At 43.0% G+C, this 24,446-nt stretch overlaps 1 protein-coding gene across 4 annotated transcripts in view; it reads right to left on the bottom strand.

The window, feature by feature from the left end:
• Nucleotides 1-24,446, bottom strand: part of RNF13 (ring finger protein 13) — an 81,686-nt gene that overhangs the window by 50,337 nt on the left and 6,903 nt on the right. For 3 of the 4 annotated variants that reach the window (XM_066621761.1, XM_066621760.1, XM_066621762.1), the window contains 2 exons: nt 11,630-11,756; nt 9,870-9,950 (listed from right to left, as the gene is read on the bottom strand). The exons of the other annotated variant lie outside the window; for it this stretch is intronic. In XM_066621761.1, the coding sequence (XP_066477858.1) occupies nt 9,870-9,950; nt 11,630-11,743 (195 nt within the window). In that variant the 5' untranslated portion in view covers nt 11,744-11,756. The remainder of the gene's footprint in view (nt 1-9,869; nt 9,951-11,629; nt 11,757-24,446) is intronic. 4 annotated transcript variants of the gene reach the window in all.

Below are 24,446 nucleotides of genomic sequence, written 5' to 3'. Positions count from 1 at the left end.
CAAGGCAGCCCAAAACACTGCAAAAAGGCTCCACCTCGACCAGGCAGGGAAATAGCCCTGGAGCCATGAAAGAGGTTCCCCTTTCTAAGGAACAGTAAGACTCCTGAAGCCCCTGAGCCAGCAGAGGCTGAAGAGGGGAAGGGGACGACGACAGATAACCTCTGCAGCCAGAGCACTGCAGCAAGGTGGAGCATGCGCTCGCTCGCTCGCTCACTCACTCTCACAGGCAGGTGCTGTAGCAACAGAGGGGATTGCTTTAAAAACCCCAGGGTGTGTTTCCCAATCCCCCCCTTCAGACTGAGATGGTGCAGGCTCTCGTGCTCCAGCCTATGGAAACAAAACAGCCCAGCAGGCAAGTCAAAGCATGAGATTTTGGCTACAATCCGATCCACACTTTCCTGGAAGTAAGCCCCATTGACTAGAATGGGACTTACTTCTGAGTAGGCAAGCATAGGACTGGGCTCTCAGGCTACAATCCTCTCCACACTTTCCTGGGAGTAAGCCCCATTGGCTACAAGTGGAAATGCATAGGACTGGACTCTTAAAAGCTCAGCATCCCACCTGTGAAAGAAGCAGGGACAGATGGCAATGGGGAGGGCTGAGTAGGAGCAGGGGAGAGGGAGCAGATTGAGAACCTCTGCCTTAGTTTCCTTCCATACCCAAATGTCAGGCTGCAGTGTATTTGCTTAACTCTATGGAATTTAGCACATGTTTTTTCTTAATCACGCCAGGTCACGGAACAGAACTCATGCACATAAATAGGCTCCACCTGTACTTTATATACAGAACCATCTTCTCCACTGAAGCAAACCCCAAAGGCAAGGACCATGTGTGCTACAGAATATCTGTGCCACAAGCAGTTGCCAAGGTATAACAACAGAAGGCTGTCTATCCATCAATTATATTTTATATTCGCATTTGGGTAGGTTGTGATAGATATCCAGGACCACACTTCAAGGAAAGGGAACTAGTCTCTTTCCAGTGCAGAATAATTTCTCTATAGAAGATATTCATATAAAATTGCATACAGTACTTATTCAAATTCACTGTACATTCAGAAGTTCTCCCACCCAATAAATAATCAAGAAGTCATAAATGTGGCCATTCCCCATTTTTTCACCAAAGGGTTCACTCTATAGATAACAGGTTCTGTATATGGAGTAGGATAAAGCTTTCTATCTTTTTTCTGAATTGCAAAACCTGATACAGGTTGGCCCAAGAGAGAGAGAGAGAGAGAGAGAGAGAGAGAGAGAGAGAGAGTTAAACTAATCACATTTGGGTGTTTTGCTCGGTTTTTATCAGGGACATCTCTCCCCCAATTTGTTTCTTGCAATTCTGATTTTTGTTCTTGGCAATTATATCTCTTACAATCACCTTCTTGGCTATTAGCACAACTCAAGTTTATCTCCATTTTAGATATCTTCCTTACAACCCCTATTTTTTGAAATTTTATTTTTAAAAACACTTTCTTGACATCAGTATTAAAACTCTGTCCAAGACCTCAGGGGAAGTCTGACAAATTTTACCAAGACTAAAGTTTATTATTCACGTTGCAGCATTAATAGCTGCATGCACTTCTAAGTATCATGTATTAAATTTAACCTTGAGACACTGACAGCTGCAGCTTGCTGCAATTACATTAGCAAGCAAAGAGAAGCAGATCTCGGCAAATAGCCAGCAAAGCTGAGCCTTTCTCAGAATATGTTACATTGCAGAGACAGGTACAGTATATTGCAGTTTGCCCTTGCCAACGACGACAACCAACCTTGTATATTGGACTTGTGAAGGATAAGATGCTGTATCTATGGTAGTAATAAGTTAATGACATCCTGAAAGTCTGCACATTAAACTCGGTGGCATGTTGCTAACAGTTAAAGGAAAACCAAAACTGTGGACAGCTTTATGTTACCACAATCCCCAAGTCTCACTACAAAACCAGCAACACTGCCTTTAACAGGACTTACAAAGTGGGTCCGGAGTTACAGTCTGCATCACAGTCTGTTGTCCTCTGCCCTAATTGAGAGAACCACAAATGAAGCAGAAGGCAGTGTACATGCTGCTGGGCTCACAGCTACAGAGGGCAGGCAACTTCATAGGGAACTGGAGAGAACATGCATTATCCCATTGTTGGACTCACTGATCCAGCAGATCTACATATGGAAATTTCTTGTTGGATAGGAAAGCAAGAACTGATATTGAAGAAGAAATAGCTCCAATTGCGGGAGATTTACAGACCAATCTTACACATGCTTACTCTGAAGCAAGTCCCACAATGTTCAATAGGGTTTATTCCCTGGTAAGTATGCTTAGGACTGCAATCTTAAACATATTAGTCGTGCGTCGCTTAACAACAGGGATGCAGACTGGTACCCCCAATATCAAGTGAGTCTTGACATTAAGTGAAGCCTCCAAAGGCAAGGGGAGCTGTGTTCCCCTCACCTCTGGAGGTTTTTCTGAGTGCTGCCACTGCAAGGCTCAGAATAACAACAACAACAACAACAACAACAACTCAGTATTTATATACCGCCTTTCTGGTCATCAGATTACTCCTCTGACTTTATTCAAGGCGGTTTACATGGGCAGGCGTTTCCCATTGTGGGCAAAAAGATGCAACTTCTGGTATTCTCGGCCGAAACGGCCAGTCTGAGCCTTGAAGAGGCAGTGTGCAGATTTGTGCTGCCTCTTCGAGGCTCAGAAAAACCTCTGGAGGTGAATAGAGCGCAGCTCCCCTTGACTTTGGAGCCTTGGGGAGGTGAACAGGGACCAATGGCGTAATTTAGTGTAATTTGGATTAAGAGCTGCTATAGCCAGAAAAAAAAGGAAGGGAAGACAGCCAATTAAAAAATTCTGTCCCTTCAAAGGCCATTACAAAACTATTTCAGCTTAGTCAGATCTATCTCTAAACATGCAATGTGACCTGGTGGATGGGTTGTTTTGTTTACACAGCGGTGGGGACACACAAAAGACAAAAGAATTGTGGAAGGGGCTGAGGGTGCTTTAAGACTGTGTCTCCCCATGATTTTACTCCCAATTGTGCCCCCACATGCTATCTTAAACAGAACATTTTTCCCCCCTCTACAATAGTATATCGGTGCAATTGGGAGAAAAACTGCAGTGGGGGCGAAGTCTAAAAGCCACCCCACTCACACTACCTTGCCATGGTTTTGCTCTCTCTTCCACCCACTCACCAGACAGCTGTTTCAAAAAAATCAATGGGGCATTCAGCAGGCCACATTGCATGCTTACTGGCACGTCTGTGAAGGCCCCAAGACTCTGCAAAGCAGGAAGGTGAAGGCAGCAAGCAAAAGGAGATGTCCTTCAGTCTATTGCAACTGCTTTAGAGATCAGCTGAAAGAAACCCGAGGGGATGACTCACAGCCTGGGACTGGACAAAGGAATGTTACTTAAATGTTTGCCATTTAACAACTTCTTCAAAAGGCAGGAGAAAAACTTAAGAGAGTGAGAAAGTTCCCCCACTAGTGTGAAAGTGAAAGACGTTACAGCCAAGAGAACCAATGACACTCACTGCAGTCCTATACATAGGATCCTATACACACTTTTCCTACATCCTATACACATTTTTCCTACAAGAGATATACCTTCTCTCCATTGCATTGATTTAACAGGTCAGGGAATCTTCAAAAGCAGATTTCTCAACAGCAGATGGAGTGTTGTGGTCTCTGTAGGGCTGTACCATGTACTTTCTGAACAAGCAGACAGCAAAAGTTGGAAAACCTTTCTTCAAACTGAACTCATTACAGGTTGTGTCTTGTTATCCACTAGGGTTCCGTTCCAGAACCCTAGTGGATCAAAAAAATCCGTGGATGAACAGATTTATCCGTGGATAAAAATCCGTGGATTTAAAGACCCACTTCCAGGTTTCTTGCCCTTCCATTGCTCCTAAAGTAATACGGTCGTGCCTCAGCAATTACAGGGGTTTGATTCTGGGACTCCCTGCTGATACCATAAAATGTGTTAAATAAAAACAATTTTAAAAAAATTAAGAAATACGTCCCTTTACAATTGTGGTTTAAAAACAGCTTTTCTTACTGTTGAGGAGAGGCAGTCAGCAATTAGAAATGCAAAGGACACCTTGCCTTTGTCTGGGTCAGCTGAAGAATGGAATTATCACTTACATGATTGTCACTACAACAGTAAGAAAAGCAGTTTTTTACACTGTGATTTTAAAGGGACGCATTTTTCCCCTTCTCTAGGGATCAGCACATTCCTTCTCATTTGCAGTGGCCATTTGTGTTGAGTCAAATCCGTGTATAAAAAATCTATGTATAACAAAGTTGGACCTGTACATCCCAAGTATTCTCTTGTTCATATTTATTTGCACACCTGTCCAGGATATTAATGCACACCAACTTCCAAACTAACACCAGGATAATACCTAGAAAGAGTTCCCAGGAAGAACACCTGTCTTTTCTTCATAGTAAGAACATGTCACTTAGAAGAGGACATTCAGAGCTGTTATGCTCTGCATGCCATATAGCCAGATTACAGAAAGCATTCGTATACACAGGGATGCTCCCATATCACTGGATCCCGTATCCGCAGAGAATGGATCCACAGAATGGATCCAGGGCCCCCCAGTATGCACATCCCCACATGCACCCCATCCAGAAGGGAGGGGAGCTCTGAGCCCCTCAGCTCCAGTGGGGCTTCGGAGGGATATCTGTCCCTGGCCTCTGCCAAGCTCAGACTGAGCTCTGAGGCAAAAAAAAACCCCAATGTCTGGTTTCTCTGTGAAACCAAAGGGAGGGCACCCCCTGAGACCACAGGATGCTTGTATAACAGCTTCAGCGCAAATGTTCAGGGTTCAATCTTGGGCTGGGTTGATCTCCAATTATATCATTAGAGCTCATGATTGCCAGAATTGTGCTTCTCCAGGTTTAAATTAAGATTCACTTCTCCACACTTCATCTGTTGAATTTATCTTCTGAGGTTATAGATCTTTCTGAAATTTTCCAGCACTACAAAGAAAACAGCCTCTGCATTATCTTCTGTTACTCCAGGCAACTCCGTTGGCAGAAACTGATTTCTTTCCATTTTCTGCTGAACACAGTTGTGCCTTTGCATTTCAAATCTCTTGTTGTAAACATTTTAAATATGCACCTCAGAGAATGGAAGAAGATACTTCAACATAAGATAGTCCTATCCTATTAAAAAACAAACTACAAAAACAAAGTCACTCGGCACAATACTGCAGCACTAATTATACAAAATAATTTTCAATAAAGCAAGAAGCACAACGGCATTTGCTAGGAAGCATGCAAGCCTAACGTGTTGTCAAGTGTGTTGTCCACAACCTTCTTTCAAAGCAATCTGCATTTCTAGTACAAATATTTTTTGAGCATTTCTATCCCTCTAGGTCAGGGGTGCCCAAACCCCAGCCCTCCGGCCACTTGCTGCCTGCTGCGGGTCCCCATCCGGCCCCCAGTGGTCCCCCCACCTCCAATGGGCACTCGGCCCTCACCCCACCCCACCCTGGCCCAGCCTGCTGTGCGAGCTCTGCACCTTGCTTTCCCTTGCTGCCACTGAGCTCAGTGGCAGCAAAGGAAAGACAAGCCCAGCGCATGTGCAGGGCCTTTTTGTAGTGGGAAGGTAATGTGAGACTTGCAGGTCTCTTCCCACTATTACCCTGGAAGGTAATGTGAGACTTGCAGATACTTCCCACTATAAAAGACCCTGCGCACTTGCCAGCTGGTTTCTAGTGGTCTCTCCCTGCCTTGCCCATGGGCTGGGCTGGGCTCCGCTCCCCTCCTGCAACCTGAGCCAGGGGAGTGCAGGAGAGAGAGAGAGAGAGAGAGAGAGAGATCCCACAGGAGAGAGGGGAGCGCAGCACGTCTCCGAGAGAGGGAGGGAGGGAGGGCTGGTTGGCTGGCCAGCTGGCCAGGAAGGAAGGAAGGCAGGCAGCAGCAGCACATGCTACCCTAGATAGCGAGGAAGGGCGGTTAGGTGGGCAGGCAGGTAGGCATGCAGCTGGGCAAGCAGGCAGGCAGCCCAAGCAAACGAGGGAGGGAAGGAGGGAAAGCGAGGGGGCAGGTGAGCAGGCGGGTGTATATGTGTGAAAGATCCCTCCCCGTTTGTGCGTATGAATGAGATCATAAACTGGCATGAAGATCCCCCCTTATTAGGGTGAATGGAATCATAAACTGGATTGAATTCATTCATTCATTTTCCATCTCTAATATATTCATTTACGTAAATTTATTCAAATTTGAAATGTAAATTAATTCTTTTTTTTTTCCAGGCCCAGTGACTTGATACAGTGTCAGAGAGATGTTGTGGCCCACTTGCAAAAAACTTTTGAGCACCCCTGCTCTAGGTTGTAGAACAAACCTACCAATGTGTTCCCAGGTTCGGAAAATAGAAGGTGAATATAAAGAAACCTGTAAGTATTGTACCACTTCTCTCAATTCCGAACTGAAGCAAACAATAAAATGCCTCCAGTTCACAGAGATGGTCATGAAAAGAGCATGTACTTATGACATGGATGAAGGTTACATGTCAGGTTGTACCAGGAGCAACATCCACACAAATTCCCACTATACACTTGAAGGATATGCACATCCAGAGCCCTCCACTGCTTTCCTTGCCCCCCACATGCTTATTTCTTGCCTGCCAACTTTATGGTCCAGGTGGACAGATAACCACACCTCCCTAGCCAGTGAGAAAGAAAAGTGGAAGAAGGAAGAGCCAACATGGTTTTGTATGTTCTCCCTCTTTTCTCAGCCTGCCACAGTGGGTGGGAGGGACAAACAGACAGAAAAGGAAGGACATTACTTCCAGCTGACATTCCCTACTGACTGGCAGGGACAAGGAGAAAATACTATTGATTCCTCCTCCCTTTCTTCCTCATCAGCCAGTGGAGTAGGGTTGTCCATGGGCAAGCCCAGGGTCATGGACTTTAAGCACATGCGCTGATATGTCCAATCACTGGCACCAGTCCTGCAAGGATGCATGTACGATAATGACTTTGTATTGGCAACCTTCAGTCTCGAAAGACTATGGTATCGCGCTCTGAAAGGTGGTTCTGGCACAGCGTCTAGTGTGGCTGAAAAGGCCAATCCGGGAGTGACAATCCCTTCCACACCGGGAGCAAGTGCAGTCTGTCCCTGGTCTGCCAATGGTCGATAATGACTACATCTGGTGAATAATAATAATAAAATAATAAACTTTATTTATATCCCGCCCTTCTCCCTAAAGGGACCCAGGGCGGCTATGTCATGTGAACAGACATACCACCCACTTTCCATAATCCTATCCTGTTTTCGACATAAAATAATCACAGAACTGGACATATGGACATATGCATGTACTGCCTGATGAGCACATTATGTTGTCGTCATGGGCTTGAACTCCATTCTGCATTAGAGAATTTAGGCACATGACTCAGCCCTCAGTCATCATAACAGAATCAGAGATCTGAGTTAATACCAGAACACCAATTATACTTCCCCTATCTCACAAAATTTCTTTCTGAAAGAAGGATTGACAAGTAAGGCACAAATGTGGGATACAGAAGGGTTCCATCTGCAGCATTAGGCTAATTATTTTCCTATTCCAAACAGGAAACCCTAAACTTGTGAATTTTTTTTCCTTTTTAAGGCAAGAGTCTGACATGACACACATTCAAGCTATAATCTACAGGTGCTACCTGTTTTCCCAGACAGAGGCTCTGTACCTTTAACAACTACACATCATATAGAGATTCAGCATATAAAGCACAGTGATGATTTTATTTATCTAGCTGCACAGGGGTGCCCAAACCCCAGCCCTGGGGCCACTTGTGGCCCTCAAGGCCCCTCAATGTGGCCCTCAGGGAGCCCCCAGTCTCCAATGAGCCTCTGGCCCTCTGGAGATTTGTTGGAGCCCACACTGGCCCGATGCAACTGCTCTCAGCGTGAGGGCGACTGTTTGACCTCTCGAGTGAACTGTGGGATGAGGGCTACCTCCACTGCTTGTTGTTTCTCCTCTGTGATGCAGTAGCAGCAGCAAAGTAAAGGTCAGCCTTGCTTCGTGCAAGGCCTTTTATAGGACTTGAGCTATTGCAAGACCTGCATTCATTCATATAAGTTCATCTTTAATGTATTCATTTGTGTAAACTTATGTAAATTTATTCAAATTTTAAATGTAAATTAATTCTTCCCCCCCGGCCCGACACAGTGTCAGAGAGATGATGTGGCCCTCCTGCCAAAAACTTTGGACACCTCTGATCTAGCATATGGCATGGACTTATATAACCTATATAAGGTTAATAAACGGCTAATATTATAATGCCGTTGTACAAATCTATGGTAAGGCCACACCTGGAGTATTGTGTCCAGTTCTGGTCGCCGCATCTCAAAAAAGACATAGTGGAAATGGAAAAGGTGCAAAAGAGAGCGACTAAGATGATTATGGGGCTGGGGCACCTTCCTTATGAGGAAAGGCTACAGCGTTTGGGCCTCTTCAGCCTAGGAAAGAGATGCCTGAGGGGGGACATGATTGAGACATACAAAATTATGTAGGGGATGGACAGAGTGGATAGGGAGATTCTCTTTACACTCTCACATAATACCAGAACCAGGGGACATCCACTAAAATTGGGTGTTGGGCGGGTTAGGACAGACAAAAGAAAATATTTCTTTACTCAGCATGTGGTCGGTCTGTGGAACTCTTTGCCACAGGATGTGGTGCTGGCATCTAGCCTAGACGCCTTTAAAAGGGGATTGGACAAGTTTCTGGAGGAAAAATCCATTACGGGGTACAAGCCATGATGTGTATGCGCAACCTCCTGATTTTAGAAATGGGCTATGTCAGAATGCCAGATGCAAGGGAGGGCACCAGCCCCCATTTAAACATTGAGTCCTGACAAACACCATGTAGGGTATGCATCCTGTTCAAGGTTTTCCAGTGTTGGCGAGGCAAGTTGAAACCTGGCACCGTAAGTGTAGGGTTGCCTATATATCTTACCTGTTTCTAGGCGTTCGTCTGCCCATTTAACTTTCCATTGGGCATTGATGTTGAAATTATTGTGCAGATGTTGTGCAAGTGCCAGAGAAGGTTTCCTGGATTTCAGCCTACCAATTGATAGATGAGAAAGATTGGCATGTACTGGTAAAAATGGGTTGTTGGTGATTTTTCTATATTCTTTCACTAAAGCCTCTTGTCTCTGTAGGGCTGGTAGTGCTATGTGGCTCAAAACAGGGAGCCAACAGACAGGAGTAGGTCTTATACAGCCACTTATGATCCTCATGGTTTCATTTAATCTGGCATCAATCTTGCTAGTGTGACAGCTGTTAAGCCATACTGGAGCGCAGTATTCTGCTACAGAGTAGATCAATCCTAATGCTGATGTTCTGAGAGTAGTGGCTGAAGCTCCCCATCTTGTTCCTGTTAATTTCTGGAGTACGTTGTTCCTGGTATTGATTTTTGCGGCCGTGTTCTCTGACTTATAAGAGAGAGTCAGGTCCAAAGTTACTTCAAGATATTTTGGATGGGGATTGTAAGGTTGTTATTTAGATAGACCTTCGGTGCTGCATTAGCTAATTTATTGTTAAGGTGGAAGCATGTAGTCACTGTTTTGCTGATACTGGGTATTAACCTCCAGTCAGCAAAATATTTTCCCAGGATCTTAAAGTCTTCTGAGAGGAAGCCATTCAACAGCTCCATGTTTTTTTCCCTGCACTGCTAGGGATGATGACTGAATTTGTTGCACATTAATTTCTGACACACAGTTCTTATATCCAGTGCCTCTGCTGAGAACCAGCGGCAACTGGTTGACCACAGAGTACAATACACATTAAGTATTCACAAACCTGCAAGTTGAAACAATATTTTTTCCTGTCTTACTCGCTGCTCCAACTGTAGCTTCTTACCTTCAAGCCTTCTGTTGGCAGTCTGTAGCCAAACCTTGCTGGCAGATCATCAAATGTCTGTGTCGCATTTTCAAAATTAAACTAAATACAAAAAGGGGGGAGAATAAGTCAGATCTGAAACCATATATTATGTATCAAACTGAAGAGAGGACTACACATATTCACTAATGTACAAATAAGATGAAAACCACTGTTGCATTTACAACATTTGTTTCTTCAAGGTTCACACTAGCACCCTCCTTTTCCTCAGGATGGAGAGAATTTTCCCTGTTGACCTGCTTCAAACAGTTTCAGTTTTACATTGATCAGCTATATTAAATTCAGCAAGAGGAAAAATTCTGTTAGGAAAAAGATCAGAATTACTTATTTTTAAAAAAGAGCAAGCAGACAAGTAGCATTTTGTTTTTAATTCTTAGGGCAGGATATTTTTAGGCTTCATGTCCCTGTCAATGCTTCATTATATAAGTCAGAAAAGGTCATAAAACATTTCTTCTTTTTTACAGCAGTTTAGAATCAACGCACCATAACTGCAGAAAACCCCCAAAACAGTGCAACACACATACTTCTCTCACCTCTGATTTTTCCACTACCTCTAGTCTTACTAAATTAATACAGCCATTCAAAATCTGGATAAGGCAGTGGTCCAACTTGTGGGTCGTGATCCCAAATGAGGTCACAAGGCCTCATTTTGGGGCTTGCGGCAACCATTCAAAGCCTATGCAAGAAAAGGCTTGGATCCAATTCATTAACGGGACTGCCTTTTGATATAATCCCACATAGCCTCTTCTTACTGTCTTGCCCTGCAGCTCCTAAGGCCAGCACTGCTCAGGCTACTACCTCACAGGGCTGCTGTGAAAATACAATGTGTAGGGTCAGGTGTAGGCAGCAATGGGGGTTGGTGGCTTGGGTTCCAGGAAGGGGGCAGGATCAGCAGTGGGTTCCCAATCTCCTACTTTATTTGCTTTTTGGGGTCACAATACAAAAAGGGTTGAAGACCATTGCTCTACGGTGCTCAAGAGATTTAGTTCAGGGTTGTACATAAGTACTTTATAGCTCTGTACAGGAGAAGAAGAACACAAAACTAATTGGGAAGGAAATAGTTGTACAGTATTTTATCCTTTCCTCCCTCCTGAAGCCTCCCCATATAGCACAGGAAAACCTTAGACAAGCTTCTATACTTTCAGGACACTTAGTATAAGGTTGGATTAAATTTAGTTGGCCAACCAACTCTTTTTCCTTAGCCATTTTTGTCCCTGTCCCCCCTGCTGACACCAACTGACATTCTCATCATTTCCTAAATCCTGGAAGCTCACAGGTTCTTGTCTATGCAGGGACTATTTAAAAAAACGTCTCCCCTGAGACTGAGGTGATAAAGGCCCTGGATGAAGGTTTTACTACCTTAAGCCATTTCTGTCCAACATTTCATCTACACAACAGGGACCAAACATGTACACCTGTGGGCCAGGCAAAAAAGGTTAAAGTAAGTGTATATTGGTCCCTTGAACAAACGCGTGAGAAAGAATGAATGCATACTCATTAGCTTTATGAATACAGACAGTTTGTAAATGTTCCTCCCACCATACCTAAAGAATTTCCTATCCCTGGTTTATTGACCAGAAGCCAGAAAAGATTTTTCTCAAAAATGTCATAGGAAAATTATTTTCTTGAACCAAACTGAGTGCTCAATCCCCTTAGATACCTTTGACAATCTCACTGCTTTAAAAATATTTTATATACACTGGATAGATTTTTACACTTACCGCTAAAATATCCGCCTCCACAGGCAAGAGGTTTAAGAAAGCGAACAGCTGAACAGTGAGGATTGTGTAAATCTGAGTGGCCGACAACATTAACATTCCTATTGACAGCAGCATTTTAATAAAATTCCTGTGGGACAAACACAAAAGCAAGTCAGGAGACACAGCAGACATTTATACCCAGACCCAACACAAACACAGAACAACAAAAGGGCAGGAAGTGGCTTTGGTCTACCAACTTACAGCACGCTATGAAAGGGTAAAGGTGCAAAACTAGCTTGCAGTGCTGCTTGTTACAGTCTTGTACGACAATAAGGTTGTTATCTTAGAAACACTTACTGGAGAGCAAATCATAGATGTGTGCTACTGAAATCTATTGCCAGATAATGAGTAAAATCTTTTTCAGTCATTATCTCTCTGATCAGTGAACATAAGAGGAAGAAATGTGCTGGGCTAGCTACAGGATATCCTTTACACAGACACCCCCCCATCACACCCATAGGTAGACAAGTGCTGAATACAGGGATGATCCAGGGACACAGCTAGCTGGCATGAGCTAGCACAGCTAGCAGCATGCTCCTGCTCTCCTCTTCCCATGTTCACATTATCTCCCAGTGTTCTGACTACAGAGGGCTCGAGCTGCTTCATTCTGAATCTTCCTTATTCATTCCTGCTCAGTTCACTTTGTGATTTGTAGTTCCTCACATAAGTTTGCTACATTTCATCTGTGGCATAGAAACTGCCAAAGGACAGGCCCGTGGCAAAGGAACTGCTGGCACAGTACTGACGTGTCCTCCTTTGTTCAGGTAAATCTGCACCAAAACACCAGCACAAAACTGAGTGTAGCAAGGAGGTGCTGTCACAACACTCATTGTGCTTTGCCTCAAGTGCCATTCTACCAGTTCATGAGCTTACAGAAAGAGGAACATAAGAAAGAATCTTCCAAGAACATACTGATAACTCTTTTGCTGCTCTTATTCATATACAAGAATAATTTTGGAATTTCAGCTCCTGTATGTGCTTTGCTTAGAATACTAAAATTGTTTGGCTTTATAACAAGCAAGCCCTCCCAGCAATGCAAGCCGATAGGTAATTGTATGATGCGCTAACTGGTTTCTAAGATACATTTATCATACTGTGTACATGTCCAAGCGTTCAGTTTTCCACATGCTTTCCACATGCGCTGCCTCCGATGCCTCCTCGGCATCACCTGGCAAGACAAAGTTCCAAACAACACAGTCCTGGAACGAGCTGGAATCCCTAGCATGTATGCACTGCTGAAACAGAGACGCCTGCGTTGGCTCGGTCATGTTGTGAGAATGGATGATGGCCGGATCCCAAAGGATCTCCTCTATGGAGGACTCGTGCAAGGAAAGCGCCCTACAGGTAGACCACAGCTGTGATACAAGGACATCTGCAAGAGGGATCTGAAGGCCTTAGGAGTGGACCTCAACAGGTGGGAAACCTTGGCCTCTGAGCGGCCCGCTTGAGGGATCTGAAGGCCTTAGGAGTGGACCTCAACAGGTGGGAAACCCTGGCCTCTGAGCAGCCCGCTTGGAGGCAGGCTGTGCAGCATGGCCTTTCCCAGTTTGAAGAAACACTTGGCCAACAGTCTGAGGCAAAGAAGGAAGGCCCATAGCCAGGGAGACAGACCAGGGACAGACTGCACTTGCTCCCGGTGTGGAAGGGACTGTCACTCACAAATCGGCCTTTTCAGTCACACTAGACGCTGTTCCAGAACTACCATTCAGAGCGCGATACCATAGTCTTTCGAGACTGAAGGTTGCCAACAGTAAGCAAGTAATACACTGCATACCACTTTACCCTTCTGCTTTCATTTACCTAAATGGCTTCAAACTTCTAAATACCTATTTATCAATGGAATCTATTTGTAGTAATAGAGTTAGCAAGCATCATTATGTCAACTTAAAATTGTAGGACTCACCTTCAGTCTAGTACACAACCTAAGATTTAGGTACTGTAACAAGTTGTCACAAGTCCCTGCTAAATACACATAAAGCTAGTTAGTGGCTGGCCTGGAGCAAACTGTACTGAAGATATCCAAGACAGAAGAGTGCCACTAGGAAGTTTATGCATGATTCAAAGTTCCAGATAGGCGTCTTTTTTCCACAGTACCTGAAAATGATAGGTACTGAACCTGAGGCCTTCTGCAGGTGCTCTACTGCTCAGCTAAGCCCTTCCACCACTGAGCACAACACTAAAGACAGACTGCACCAATGAAAAGATACCCCATTGATGCTATAAGCTCAGAGGCAGGCCACAAGCTCCGAGTACAGAAGGCCTCTGGTTCAATACCTGGCATCTCCTAGACTGCCATTGACAGTACTGCGACCAATTATACCAAGGTTTGATTCCGTTTAAGGCAGTTTCATATATATAATAATCCATAAAACTTCAAAATTTTTTAGAGATCTTGAGGTCTCGATGGCACAAAAACGATCGCCATGGGGCCCAGCCTTCCAAGTCCTTCCCCTTCTCTCTAAGGAGGGTGAATGATGCTTTAAAAACCCCTAAAGAACAGCAGGGAGAGAAACCTTTATGTTTTTCCCTGTTTTGGTTCTACCTTTTTATGAAAGAAAGTGTGTACCCAAAGCCACTGGAGAAGAGGACATATAAAGGGAGGAGAAGATGGATTTAAGTGCACGCTGTCAGTTTCACTGAGCCTCAGGGAGGGTCGATCAGACTCTCGTTCGTTCTCTCAGGCTTTTCCTCCTGTTCTGGCAGAGGAGATTGGGGCAAATGGAAGGGTTGGCTGTGAGGATAGCAGCTTATAGTCTGGAATTCCAGTGCTTGCCTGACCCTTCTCAGCCATTTTCATTCCTTGCTGGGTAGCGTTTCTCCCCCCTTCCTACAGCAGCACACTAAGTGGTAGCTGAATATGAGTGGTAAAACAGCTGAGTGCATATGGGCCACTCTACAATTCTGTGCACTGCAACAGAGGGGGTGATCTGACTCTGTGAGTGTATTGAGAGGGAAAGAGTGCTCTTTATTACTTTAAGAGTCAGGGCTTAGGTCTTGCACCAAGAAATTTTCAAGGGCTAAGCTTTGTGATTATGGCACAAATTTTAACACTGCATCAATGCCTTCTCCATCAAATCTTATAGCTAGAATCCAAAATTTGAGAGAATTAAAAATTACTAATGGGGATCTTAAGAAGCGAGATACTTAGAATTTTTTTCCTCTTTCATAATATTCATGGGCCACCTCCCCTGGATTTTCAAGATGCTGCAAGACTACTGTACAGTTGCCTCGTCAATACTGCCCAAGCAGCCACAAGATTAGGGACACCATCTGGAAGGTTTAAGTGGCCTCCATCCTGGAATCTAATGTAGAATTAAATAGCTGCAATTTCTTATGCACAATCAAAGCAGAAGCATTAGTCTAGAAAGCATCTATATGCTGAATCATTCACACAACATCAGCACCACACTTTTTGGGCTCACAACAACAGGCCAGGCACCATGCAGAATGCAAGTAGAGACACCATTATGCGAACATTTCTGAATTTGATATTTTATCTTCTTCCTTCTCCTCCTTTCCCTCACCCTGTGAAAACTGCTGAAAAGATAAATGTCATGAAATTGACAGTGCTACATTTTGAAAATAGGGAAATGGCCTTATCCCACCTGCCAAGACTTTATATTTCAGTTACACTTAAGACCAAAGTAGAACTGATCTTAAATACATCTGTTTGGCAGTTTTTGGAGGGTTTATTGCAGGGGAGAGATGGAGGGGTTCTTTTTGTAAATAGCAGCCAGTGGGGGTAAGAGATCCTGATTGGGACTTTGGCATGGGGGATATGGGTCCCCCCTAAATACACACACACAGAAAGAGAGAATTCAGATTTTTTGGACTGCCGTTACTATTTAACTATAGTTCAAAAAATTGGGCAAATGACACATTTGAAATCACAACTAGTTTGGCCCCAGCAGTAGAGCTATGCTGCCTGTAGAAAAAGTTCCATTTTCAGATGCCAGATTTCCCAGCTTGGAGTTCTCAACACATAACCAGGGCACAGCACTATAAGCAAACTCTGAAGTGATATGGCTACATATAGCCAGATCTGTTTACATCCCAAGGAGAATTCATTCAATGGTTGAGTGAGCAATAGCACCCCCCTCACGTGCTGCCCTGAGGTCATCCATTTCTCACCATTCATCTGTAGGTACCAGCAAATGCTAAATCCCTCAATTCAGCACCCACCATGAGCATCACAGAGGGCCTAAACAGGACTGAGTGGGGTTTAAGCCCGATTAGTCTCTCTGCCACTCATTCTTTCTTAAATTTACTATTCAGCAACAGCTCAATGAACCTTGTCAAGCGGAGATAATTATTGTATCCATACAATGCAAATACTGTAGCCATTCGTCATTTTAAAGAGGACAAGCTTCCTCACTTTGACAGACAATTATCAAACCCAGGTTACTTTCAAACCCCAGTTACCTCCACACAACAAAGGGCCAAGCAAATGATATTCAAACAACAAGATCCAAAACTTCTGCAAGTTTGTTTTCTTAACCTTTAAGCTTCCTAGTCTGGTGACATTAAAATAAGAGGAGCTGTGGCCTGATGTGCCCCATCCCACAAATGTATTATGCTGAATGTAGGCAAGTCAGAAATGTTAAAAGTTCACTTGATGTATGAAATCTCATAAAACTTCTAGAACTCAGAAAGTTCAGAAAACTAACTTGAAGACACTTGTGAGAAGAAGGGAGAACTGAAGTCACATGAACATGGGTCATAACGATTTCATTCTGTATGAAGCGACTGTAGGAGTCAATGCATATGTATTGCAAGAGTCTACACAATCTCTTATGACAGTGTTCCTTGTCTGGTTAAAAAAAGTACATACAGGAGGAAAAGCATATTTCTGAATGAGGCAGATGGCACGACTGCACCTTTATGTCACTGACAGTTTGAGGCCATGTAACAGAAGACTATAATTTTTTTTTTAATGTAAAGGTAGATTTTAATATTCTTTTAGTTGGGAAATGCAGAATGCACTCTAACACAATTTCACAGTAAGATGCCAATAAAGTCAAATTCCATTTTTAATATACAGACTAAGAAGGTGCACTGACGAATTTCACCTGATCGCTGTCACTTTCAGTTGCTTTTGGCTTTTATTGCAAGAAGGAAAATCACAGCAATTTCACTTTGAAAGGCACACCTGCTAGCATTGTGCACAAACTAAAAGGGAAAACTAGCTTTAAGTTTCTTTGCCATCATATTTCTCACAGGTGAATTAGCATTAAAGCCTTCATCATGAAAGTCTGGGGAGAGGGAGAAAGACACAAGGGGGTAAGAGTTCCTCCCCCAAATACAGTCCAGATTTTTATGCTACCACCACCTGTTTTGAAGTGGTGTCAACAGCACTGCTCCTACTGTTCAGTTTTTTTCCTTTATCCATAAGTCCCTTCACCAGTGCAAAACAAAATGCTGTTTTGTGGTGAAGAAGTCTGTGGAAAAAAGTAAGGGCAGCTGCCAGCAGCCCCTGGGACGACCATCACTAGGAGCAGCACTGATACATTTTACCCACTATCCTTCAAATATCTCTGAATGAGTCCTAATATTATCACCTTTGAGGTTGCAAAACGAGCTCAGTATTAGTAGTATATCCGCATTCTCTGGTCTCTGTCCCACCAAATGATTTGGAGTGTGCAGATGAATACAAATTTAACATTGATTAAAGCTTGGATCCCCAATAAGAACAGTTCTACAACTTCATTTGACTTTACTGTTCATATTTATTAAACTTTTACGTCCACCTTTTCAACACACGCAAAGAGCTAGCAATCAAATGTAAGAATTTCACTATTAGAAAAAAGAAACACTAGAAGCATCTCAGTATAAATTAAAAATACATGGACTTCTAAATGAGAAGAGCACAACCGTCTCAGAGAAGGTTGGTCCTCTTTTCAGTAATTCAGCATGACAAGGCCCTTCTTACTAGAAAATACCCACCAACGTGATTAGAAGGACAGCGCAGCAGGAAGGATCACGAGGCAGGAGTAAGAAGGAGATTGGGGAGCATTACCATGCATGATGCATTTAGTTTCTCTTCCTCTCCAGTTCTACACTAACTCTTTCTCCTCCTCCACTCATTTCAGCATCTGAAACATTTCTTCTCCTACTTAAGAGCCACTGCCCTTCCCTTGGCATGGTGGCCACATCAGTGGTGGCTAGACTACTTGATGTCAGAGTGGCAAGTGGGCTTTTCCCCCACTGCAGTGTTGTTAAGAATAGGATATTGCTTTTTTTCAGAAGAATGAATGGCAGCCACTTCCTTATAAAAGAGAAACTAAAGGCACACATCTGAAGATAAGAGTGGCATTAAAGTTCAACCTTCCTTCTTCCCTGCTTAATAAACCTAGTATCTCTAAACTGAGAAGCATACTTAACCCCTCCCCCCCGTTATATCCCATCAAGGCTGAAGCTCATTTATTTCTCCCCATAAAATACAGTGAAGTGATATTTTTAATGCCTTATAAGGTATTTTTTCTAAAACTGAAAGTGATGTTTTTAATGTCTTTTACAAAAAACCAGTAGTCACTTTTTTTCGTTGTAAGGCTCAGTCTGAACCTTGCAGAGGCCGTGGATGGAAATGCGTGGCTTCTGCAGGGCTCAGAGGACCCTCCGGAGGGAGCACGCTTGGGAAGGACCCTATGGACCTGATCCATGGATACAGGATCCATAGACATGGGGGCACTCTTGTTGTCCCATTACTCCTAGGGTGGTGGTTCTCACCCTTTTCAGCCCAGGACCCACTTCAGAGAATGACAATCTGTCTGGGACCCACCAGAACTCATGTCATCAACCTGGAAGTTATGTCATGGCAGGAAGTGACATCACTGTTCTTATCTAGGAACTCAAACTGTAAATGACAATAGAAAATATTCCAGCTCAGAAGATTCTTCCAATTCTTTCCCCCACCCTGCTACCATTGTACCATACCAGATGTAAGCCCTTCTTACTGCCCATTGTGTTAAGTTGGGAACATCATTTAATGTAGCTTTGTGATATTCTCCAAAAGGAAAGGTCCTTAAATCTTATTACTCACTCCCTGGAACTAGCCTGGGTCATGGTGCTTTGGAGACAAGGATGCCAGTAGGTGAAACAGTGTTTGGGCGGGCACAGGGCAATGTGGAAGTCAGGGCTCCTGAGTTCGCAAAATTAATGACATGATTCTGTGCTCTGAAAAGGTCTGGTGTTTACATTTAAAAAGCAATTATTCATTTCTACCGAATATCTTAATGCTTCCAGGAATAGATTTGAAAGTTTAACAACCTGCATCTGTAAAACCACCACCAAGAAGTAGGAAGTTTTAAGCATATGCCAGAACTGTCAGCTGGCAACAATAAAGCAGAATTGGTGAAAGAACATGGCAGAGCTGTAATTCTCTGAAGATTGAATCAGAGATACAAGCAAGGAGTGAGCCTTGTGGGCTTTGAAATCACTCAGCTGCCAGGACAGCCACCACCATTCCCATCATCAGTAATGCACCCCATTTCACAAACTACCATGAAGATTCCAAATGCTTCTATGCCACATACACTGACTTTACTTTCAGTTAATTTCAAATACAAACCTAAACATAACCAAAATCATGGAACTGGAAGGTACATCAGAGGTCATCTAGTCCACCCCCCAGTCTGTAGCTTCTCAGACATATGCTCAGTGCTTACTTTCAGCCCATTTCACACACAACCCTGATGATCACCAAAATCATGGAATGAGCTAAAAGGTAATCTAGTCCAACCTCCTATCTCTAGTTTCTCAGAGATATATTCAGTGCAAAAGAGATGACCAAGGCACTTGGAGAGATGTATCCTATCTGTTTGACTGCTTTTAATGGTGTGCATCAGAGAAGTGTGGGGCAGGGCCATGGAGCATCCCCCTCACAACTGGAAAGATTTATTTATTTATTTATTTATTTATTTATTTATTACAGATCCAGGTAAGGAAAATAGGTTAGACTTAGGGCTCGGACTACACAGGTTACACATGAGGGTATTGGCCATCGATTACTACATTAGCTCCCCCCCCAAAAAAAATTGAATAATGTCTAAAAACAAAATTATTCAACAATATAAAAATTATCATATTTGTTAATCTAATGATTAATAATTTAACTGAACAATATTCTTTATCTAAAATTATCTATCCAATCATAAAAAGGCTTCAAATTTTACTTATACACTCTTCTTGCCACTAAACTAATTTTTAAAATAAAATATTTCTTATCTGATTCTTAATTTCTGATGTCACATTTAAGAGGAATGTTTTCAGTTTGAATGGTAATACACACTTCAATATCTCTTGTAACAGTTTATATATCATTTTCCAATATTGCCTTGCTTTTTCGCATATCCACCACATATAATAAAAAGTTCCCTCAATTGTTTACTTATCCAACATTTGTTTGATGACCCAGGGTACATTTTTACTATTTTCTCAGGAATTAAATACCATCTATAAAATATTGTATATATTTCTCTTTTAAAAAATAACCCTTTTAGTTACCTTAATACCACTTTAATTTTCACAATATTTGTGTTCCAAGTTTGTTTTCATTTACGTCTACTTTGATTTGATTTAATTAATGGAATACTCTTCACTTCTAAAAAGAATTCGGTCCATTAATATCTACAAAAAGAAAAAAACATCTACTTGTTGTTCAGCCATTTTCACTTTCTGTCTTAGTACTTTCTTTGTTCTCTGTCTTATTGGTGTTTTCCTTCTTGCTCCTCCCACTGCTCCTTCCACTTCTTAACTCTTAAATTTCTTAATCCCTCTCTTTTCTTCTTTCTTTTTCTTCATTCTGTTCTTTTTGGATTTAATCCAAAAATTCTTCCTCTTCTTGAAACGAAGTGCTCTCTGAAAGTACCCTCTTTTTTCTTCCTTAAAATTCTTAATTCTGATAATAACGGTTGCTTTTTCCATCTCCGTCTCATTTCAAAACTCTCCACTTCTTTAGTTTCATCCGACATTTGATCCACTCTTTTTTCTTGTCTGTTATTTGTAATCTGTTCCTGCATGCTTGTCAGGGAGGAGTTTATTTGCTTCATTTGATCAGATAATTTTCTGACCTGTTGCTTCATTTCATTTCTGAAATCCCACAACAAATCCATTAATAAGGGCTGGGTTAGTAAAAGGATGTTTTACTAACAGCCTTTAAATTTTTGAATGCCATTCTTATCAATATCAAATCAAGCCAATATACCTCTGGCTATAAAAAACAAATGGTCCAACAATTAAAAAAATCAACCAACTCTCATTATCTTGTTTCACCTTCTTGTAAGGATAATTTCCAATTTTTATATCCAAAAGGGGTAAGTCAATATTGCACTTCCAGTCAATAACAATGTCAAATCAGTCAAACAATTAAAGAGTCATCCAAGTCTTATTATCTTGCATCCCTTCTTGTCCAAAATAATCCTTAATTTTTAATATCCAAAAGGGGTGGATCAGTAATCCAGGTCAATAACACTGTCAAATTAAGTTAGTATGCCTTTAAATGACCAGGCCTGAATCGAGCCTTCTTGCTAGGAAAGCAAAAGTAAAAGTTACTTATTTCTTTTCCATGTATACCATTTCAGCAGGGTGATCTTTTGTCTTATCTCTCTCCTTATCTTGCAGTCACCCTTATTATGAAAAAGAAAAAAATACTCCAGCAAGGGTTTCTTTAAATCCAGATTCACTCATTTCCCCTCTGGGTGGCAACCAGACAACGTAAATAATCTAAAAGTTGTCTTCCCCTCCTTCCAACCTCTTGATTGCAATTCTTTTTATAGCCTTTTAATGAACTGGTTACTCACAGTTAAAGGCTTGTTCGCTTTCATGTTTATCTAGGCCATGGGGGGGGAGTCCTCAGCTGTCCGAATCGTCTCCGAAGATGGCGTACTGGATACGATGTGATTCAGCACAAACGGGGAAATTACTCTGAAACCACCGTTTCGAGACTCCCCCATTCAAGCTCTCAGCCTTTGTTCCTTCTTCTTGGCAACAAAGAGTACCTCATTGTTGAGGTCCTTGGAAAACACATCTATTTAGCAGTTCCCCCAGGAGCCCTCCAAGGTTCTCTGCTACTTCACTAAGTGTTAACTCCGCCCCCCCCATTTTGCCCTTTTTCAAGATGGTGGCTGCCATCTTATCGCGACCCACCAGAAATTCAATTGCGACCCACCAAGTGGGTCACAACCCACAGTTTGAGAACCTCTGTCCTAGGGAAATGTGAATAGGAGTGCAACATAAGCCCTTTGTGGAGAATGTGACTCAGTGAGCCCATACCAGAGATGCTATTTAAATCCAGGATGTATCCCAGGATGTTTCTCTGTCCAGTGGGTGGGGCACATTTCACCTAAGAGGAAGTGTGGCAATGTAATTGAGTCCCACCTTGCCACATCCAGAAAAAGCTCTTACATATGCCACCAGAAGGAACATTAAGCAACGTCTGAAACAATAGGAATTAGGTTTTCCTGATTGTCTCCTAATGCAAGGATGTGATGGCTTCCACTCTCACGTATTTAGCTTCTGAACATACCTTTCCCTAAGGCACAGCAAACAACAGCTACTGCACCTGTACCCAATAAAAGAGGCTGAATGGCTCTATGATGCACACTCAGAAGGCAAGCAGGCCTTTCCTAAAAGCAGACAAAGTATGGAATCTACAAATTAGGTTAGGATGTGCTCAAGGCACTTGCAAGATCAGGCTGTGCATACCTTAACCAGATGAACAGCGTAATAATTTTAATTTTAGAATTCTGCTGAGCACCTGTGAAAAGGCCATTTGCAGAGAAGTCTAATGCATCTGGACCTATCTTACTGAATCTTTCACTGAAAAGTACATGGGACTGAGAGCCACAGCCTGGCTTCCTAATTCATGGAGTAACAACATGCCCCCACTCCTGCAGCAGATATAGAAGACAATGAGCTGCATTTCAGTTCTATCAGCCTTGCAACAGAGACAATGGCCAGGTTTAGGTGCAACAACAAACCATGGTTTACTGTTAGCATGAATCAACAAGAGCCTTTGGCTTGTGTGTTGCTCCCTTTTGTGGACAAGAGAAAGCGACTGAAAGTTTGTTCCTATTTTAAATAAACTGCCATTTTGTTTAAACACAGGAAACTGCTATTTACAGAGCATCATTGGTTAACAAGCCAGGACATCAAATCACGTTTGAACGAGTCATAATTTCTCCAAATTAAGACAAGACAGATCATTGCGGTATGCTGCCAACTAGAAAGAAACCTTTCAGGTTCTTCTCCTTGCGTGCCAAGGAGAGCACATACAAGTCCAAGGCTTATACCACTTCATGCTCATAATAACAAACCATAAGTCTGTTGTTGGGTTCAAACCCATCCAATAAAAAGAATGTATGCAATCATTACAGTGGTGTTTTAAACACAGCAAAGCATTATATGGAAAAAACCACATATACAATCTCCACCACCATTATTAAGTCAAGAAAGGCACCTATGAAGCAGCACAGCTAAGCAGAGCACAGAAAGGCTACTTACATCCTGAATAGTTATTTGAAAGGCTGAACTATACTGGTCATATCTGAAAAGCCAAAGAGTTCAAGATTGTGGAGATTGTCCAAACCATTAGTGTGGAGTAGAAGAGTTGCGATCACACAAGGATTCTTTCAGCAAGTGGAAGGGATTCTTGTGAGAGTGCAAGTCTCCTTCCATGAGCAGAACATATGGAAGCTGCCCTATGTTTCAGGGATATGCTCCTCTGGTGCTACCAGACCTAATAGCCCTGTAAGGCACACTACAGTTGTGTGTACTCACTACTCAAACCTATGAGTTGTAAGCAAGTTCTCAGGCACGAACTCACTAGACAAGTTCTCATTTCTCAATCTCAGTCGTGTGTCGTCCCCCCCATTCATTATGAGACTAATAATATTGACCTCTGACAAGACTGTTGCAGGGATTACACAGATAATGTATGTGAAGAGCTTTTAATGCTCAGAGATCAATTTGTATTGGCAACCTTCAGTCTCGAAAGACTCTGGTATCACGCTCTGAAAGGTGGTTCTGGCACAGCGTCTAGTGTGGCTGAAAAGGCCAATCCGGGAGTGACAATCCCTTCCACACCGGGAGCAAGTGCAGTCTGTCCCTGGTCTGTCTCCCTGGCTATGGGCCTTCCTTCTTTGCCTCTTAGCCTCAGACTGTTGGCAAAGTGTCTCTTCAAACTGGGAAAGGCCATGCTGCACAGCCTGCCTCCAAGCGGGCCGCTCAGAGGCCAGGGTTTCCCACTTGTTGAGGTCCATCCCTAAGGCCTTCAGATCCCTCTTGCAGATGTCCTTGTATCGCAGCTGTGGTCTACCTGTAGGGCGCTTTCCTTGCACGAGTTCTCCATAGAGGAGATCCTTTGGGATCTGGCCATCATCCATTCTCACAACATGACCAAGCCAACGCAGGCGTCTCTGTTTCAGCAGTGAATACATGCTAGGGATTCCAGCACGTTCCAGGACTGTGTTGTTTGGAACTTTGTCCTGCCAGGTGATGCCGAGGATGCGTCGGAGGCAGCGCATGTGGAAAGCGCTCAGTTTCCTCTCCTGTTGTGAGCGAAGAGTCCATGACTCGCTGCAGTACAGAAGTGTACTCAGGACGCAAGCTCTGTAGACCTGGATCTTGGTATGTTCCGTCAGCTTCTTGTTGGACCAGACTCTCTTTGTGAGTCTGGAAAACGTGGTAGCTGCTTTACCGATGCGCTTGTTTAGCTCGGTATCGAGAGAAAGAGTGTCGGTGATCGTTGAGCCAAGGTACACAAAGTCATGGACAACCTCCA

Source organism: Tiliqua scincoides, chromosome 3 (genome assembly GCF_035046505.1).
Source record: "Tiliqua scincoides isolate rTilSci1 chromosome 3, rTilSci1.hap2, whole genome shotgun sequence".
Lineage (NCBI taxonomy): Eukaryota > Metazoa > Chordata > Lepidosauria > Squamata > Scincidae > Tiliqua > Tiliqua scincoides.
The sequence above is the reverse complement of the archived record's forward strand: the minus strand, read 5'-3'. Positions and strand labels throughout refer to the sequence as shown.